The sequence below is a fragment of the Scleropages formosus genome, chromosome 16 (assembly GCF_900964775.1).
Source record: "Scleropages formosus chromosome 16, fSclFor1.1, whole genome shotgun sequence".
In the NCBI taxonomy this organism is placed as follows: Eukaryota; Metazoa; Chordata; class Actinopteri; order Osteoglossiformes; family Osteoglossidae; genus Scleropages; species Scleropages formosus.
Genome location: NC_041821.1, coordinates 11,872,225 through 11,877,299, shown reverse-complemented (window position 1 = coordinate 11,877,299; position 5,075 = coordinate 11,872,225). Strand labels below are relative to the sequence as shown.

The 5,075-nt window shown below is 41.6% G+C and overlaps 1 protein-coding gene across 1 annotated transcript; it reads right to left on the bottom strand.

Moving 5' to 3' along the window:
* Positions 1–642: 642 nt before the first annotated feature.
* LOC108925710 (leucine rich adaptor protein 1-like) lies at positions 643–4,867 on the bottom strand. Its single transcript, XM_018737873.2, has 2 exons — positions 4,419–4,867; positions 643–1,654 (listed from the first exon to the last, which is right to left on the bottom strand). The coding sequence occupies exons 1-2, from the start codon at positions 4,656–4,658 to the stop codon at positions 1,274–1,276; spliced, it is 621 nt and encodes a 206-aa protein (XP_018593389.1). The 5' UTR covers positions 4,659–4,867; the 3' UTR covers positions 643–1,273.
* Between the last annotated feature and the right edge of the window lie 208 nt (positions 4,868–5,075).

Here is a 5,075-nt window from a genome sequence, read left to right as displayed (position 1 = left end):
TAAAAACTACATCCAACCCTAACCCTAACCCTAAATAACCTGGAGATGGACAGTTTACATTTATCTCAAGTTCTGTAATATTAACCATATAGCAAACAGAGGGTTTTGTGTCGGTTTGCTTTTCAGCAATATTTGGCAAAAACAAATTATTGACATGGGGTTTGAAAATTGGAACCAAAGAGAACCACTGAGGTTCACAAACTCCTGCAGCATCTGCTTCTTGCTCAACAGCTGTGCTACTGGCTAAACCTGGGCAAGAATGGCATTGCAAATGTCAGTCAACTCTTCCCACACATTTCAGTCAATTATTCAGGCAGATAACATGCAAAACTTTGCGAGAGTTAATGTGTTGACACAATGCTCAGTGAGACAGCTGAGTACTGTAAATACCATGCTATGTCTTACATGTTTCCCTTCAGTAAAGATTTAGTTTCAAGAATTCATTACACATACATGGAAAAGGAGCAATTTTTTTCCTCTTTCTCCTTACTTTAAATGAAAGTAAGATCAGAATCCCTTAACTCCTGTTAAAGTCACCTTCCTGAACATCATCAGACAGATGTCCATAGAAATCAGCTTGATCTGAAAGTAAAAGTCTCATATGCCAGAAACATAAGGCTGACACCGTGGATTGAGGAGACTTTTATTCCTTAAATAAAGTTTGATACATGGCATAATGACAGCAAAGTAGATTTAAATATACAGTACTTCTGACTGCTCAGCAACATAACTGTGTGCACATTTTGATGAAAGAAACTGCTCTCAGTGACATACAATTTAATCACCAGAGGATCAATATTTTTGACAAAACCACAATCATGATTAAATGAGAAGGGAAGTAAATTCACCAGTCTGCCTAGGTTTTAGGAGAATGTGTGCAACACTTGCTAGACTAGTATAAAGTTAAACAAGAATACTCTTCATGTTACAGTTTAAAACAATATGCGATTCAGGGCTTTTTCATTTAATACCCTAAGAAAATCACACTGAAGACTCTGTATTGGTTTTTAAGATTATTTCATCATCCACTAATATCTTTAATATTATTCACGATTCATTGGGACTTTAGTTACGGGTCCTTTGTGCATTTAATGACAATAGTAAAGATATCATACATTTAATTTAAAAAATTATGTTTATAATATTTTATATTTAGAGTGAAGACTTGACATTCAGCCCTTTAGCATCTTATTGAATCCTCTCCAGGGACAATGTCATCACCTAAACACAGAGAGCAGCAAGAAGTAAAAGCACCAGTAACTACAGGGATCCTTTATCTTAAAGAATGGTATTCATTCGGGTCCACATTCCAGCTCACAGGAGGTTTATCTGAGAAGTCCTCTGCTGTGGGTTGGTGCGAGGAGCTGTCTATGTCTGTCAGCACAGCCTGACCTAGGTGCTCATCAGCCAAGGTGTCCAGAAAGCTGCCGACTGAGAAACCATCAGCTCCGTCACTGGCTCCCAGCAGGCTGCTGCGACTGCCCCTGGGGGAAGTATCCGGACTCTCCAACAGGCTGTAGAGGCTTCCAGCCAGGCTGCCGTCCCTGCTGGCAAGGCAGCTCCTCTCCTCCATCACCCACTTTATGGACTCAATGCCCTCATTGATGGACAGGAATTGCTGCATGAGTCTGACGTCAATGGCTCTGAGGTTTTCCTACACAAAATGATACATCAGCGATGGAACTTATTTGGTTTTATGCAATTAGGTACACCCTCAAAGGGTGCATACAAGGTGAATTGCAGCAATGCTAGGGGGAGCCATGTTTTGATTCGGTAAAAAGCTCAGTATAAGGCCATCAAGACTACTGAAGACCAAGTGCCAAGCAATGCGCTGACATTTGCTTTAACAGTTAAATAATTCCAGACTTAATTCATTTGTAACACGTGCTTGTTTTGTTATTAATAGTCCTATTAATGTGTTTCACAATGGAAATGTTGTTTTTTTTATAATATTTTTTCAGAGCATACAAAGCACTTTGGCCTGTGATCAAGAAGGTGCTTGTTGCTGGAGCTTGGCTTGTTACTGTAGCAACATATACAGGCATACATCTCGAAAAAACAAATTAACTTGATTTTTCACTTTCTAATTATTAATGTAAGTCACTTCGGATCAAAAAAAAAAAAAAAAATCTGCTAAAAACTTGTGATCCAATCTGGTTTCGTTTCTGAAAAGCAGCACTATAACGACAGAACACGAGTTTTCAGAACCCAGTTCTACTGAGGAAATCATTAAAGCACTTTTTTTCATGTTATAATTTGTACAAATGTCCCATTTATACTTAGAATAGTAGCTATGGATTCAATATTTCTGTTAAGACCATTGCATTTCATTATGCATGATAGAGTCATCAGGAAACTGAATAAATGCCCTGTTCACAAAATGAAAGAGACATTATATTCCCAATTAATGGCTTTCTCTATAGCTTGCTGACACTTGACACTTGCCTCCAGTAGGCATTTAATTGGTAATGAATGCTAGATAATTGACAGTTTGAGTCCAAGGGCACAATTACTACACAGTGGACACTGTCGTTCCTTTAAAGTAGTTACAGATTTAGTCATCAGCAACCAACCAACATGTAAGGACAATATACTGTATGTGGACAATAATTAACACTTGTGAAATCTTGAACAGACTAAACTTCAAGGCAAGACTTTGTCACCTTTGACCATACGAACACGCAGCATGTTCCTGACTTGAGGCAATTAAATGCGGTGAATTACACTGAAAATCTACAGTATTCCAACATTATCTGAAAAGACAATGCGGTACCGTAGAAGCACACGGATTCAGTTATTCCTAAATACACAGACCTAAAGTGTGTGACCCTTCTGCTGCCAGTTTCTTTTTCATTAGCTGCATTTCAAATCTCAGTTTTGAGTTGTGTAAAAAAATGTGCCAGATATACACTCATTCATTTATTAAACCAAGTGGTCAACAAGAGGAAATAAAATTTACTGAAGCTTTAGGTTAATGACAACGAGCCCAACAGAGCCACTCACTATACTAACTATACAGTATAGTCAGCATGTGCTCAATGAGTAGCCTGCAGCTTTTACATTTGAAACCATAAAAATGGGTAAAAGAACCTGAACTATTTGCTTAACGCATCGAAAAACCAAGAAATAAGGCATTTCTCTGGTTATTTGAAACATTTTGCAGATGTAATTATAAATGCTGACATGCATAAAATATCCCTTACATTATGTACACTTTTCATGGCTTTACATGTGTAGAAGGGAGCAGGAGCAAGTGGGCAACCATAAAATGAGGCTCTGAAAATCACAGCTGGTGGATGGAGCCACGGAGACTGATTGACATCTTGGTGCTTCCTGCATCCAGGTAAATAATAAAATAGCAATAACTGCACAATCACCATGTATCTCGAGTGTCTGCCGTATTAAACTGAATGGTATCTGCAAATAATATCAGACATTACTAATAACTTTTTTTCCGACTGTTTTAGAACCTTGTGGTGGCATGATGGTGTGTCACATGTTGTTGCTGCCTCACAGCTCATTGACTGTGCGTTTGGACATGGGTTGAAATCCAGCTCAGTCTGTGTGCAGTTTGCATCTTCTCTCCGTGTTCATATGGGGTTCTCCTCACAGTCTAAAGACATGTGTTTTGAGGACAATGGTGACTCTGAATTGTTTATTGTGTGTAAGAAAATGAGTGCATTTACACTGTTATGTTGTATAAATTGAGAATGACTGCCGGCAGTTCAGTGCAATGTATGTTACACTGCTAGGCACCTTGGGTAAAGGTGTCACGCAAACACTAGTAAATAATCATTGTGCGAGAAAAGTGTCAGATAAATGAATAGATGTACATATAAATGATATGAAGTGACTTGTCTTTCTAATGAGCCCTAAACCACCCCATGTTCATATATTGGTTATCTTTAGCCAAAAGATATTCGGTTAGATGACATCTCACCTCTTTTATTCTAGGAGGTGTAACTTAAGTTAAACCAACACTGGCATCACTCAGGAAAAGAGCAAAGATCCCTTTCTGGCCGGATTGAAGGACCTTTACTGCTGTTACACACTATCTTAGGGCACTGAAGCAACTCAGATGAGAAATTTGTGTGTTTATAACCTTTGGTGATATGTTGAGTTCGGTTATTGTTCCAGAATTTAGCAACACTGACTGACTGTCAAACTTTCGAAACCTGTCACTTGCCGATTTTTTTCATCATGGCTTTCGTAAATTTAAGTAGCAAGATCATGTGAATGAGCAGCAAACAAGGAGACCGGCAAATACCAGGCAGGCAAAGGCGAGGACAAGTCCAAGTCGCAGTTAAACACACAGTCAGTGCCGTCGGGCGGTGCGTCGATCGCTTTATCATTGAATCCGCCTGCTCGCTGCGCGCGGACTGACGCGGTAAAATGCGCGGGCCGACGCGGTACTTCACCATTTCCCTCCTGAGGAAGAGCATCTTGGAGCGCAGCCCCCCTGCAGTGTCCACGTGCTGCTCCGCTCCGTGCCGCGCGTCCACTGTGTCCTCGGCGATGGAGCGCGCGAGGGCGGCGGGCACGCGACGGCCCAGCTTCGCCTCCACGTCTTTGAAGTCAGGAGCGTCCATCGCACGGGCCGTCACGCGGCAATGGGGCGCAGCGCGGAACGGGTCCGAGTCCTCGCGCACACATGTCATGCAGGAACGAAGGAGGGATCGCTGGCGGAGAGCCCTGGAGGCGGAGGGGTTGCTTCCTTCAAACTGTTATTGTACGAAACAGCGCGCATCCTTGTCAAGGTGTGTGTGCGTGTGCGTGTGCGTGTGCGTGTGTGTGTGTGTGGAAAAGTCCATTTGATTTGTGTACTCCCTCGTACTACTTGGCGAACCCCCCTGGCTTCCTCACCTGCTGAAACTGAAACTGAAACTGAACACACTCCGACAGGTGGACACACACGCACGCACGCACGCACGCACTGCCTCATGACGCTGCGGCTTCAGCAGAGCTTCATCATTGCATTTACTTCACAAGAAATATTTGAAATGTCGTACTTTTCATCTTTCTTTCTTTCTTTGTGTGTTGGCCAGCCATATACTGACCAACACACACACAGACAA

Bases quoted from the DNA above. Each gene is read 5' to 3' on its own strand.
- LOC108925710 (XM_018737873.2), bottom strand. From the start codon at position 4,658: ATGACATGTGTGCGCGAGGACTCGGACCCGTTCCGCGCTGCGCCCCAT. The intron at 1,655-4,418 runs GTGAAGTACCGC...CATTTTGTGTAG, and splicing joins TCTTCCTCAGGAGGGAAATG to GAAAACCTCAGAGCCATTGA.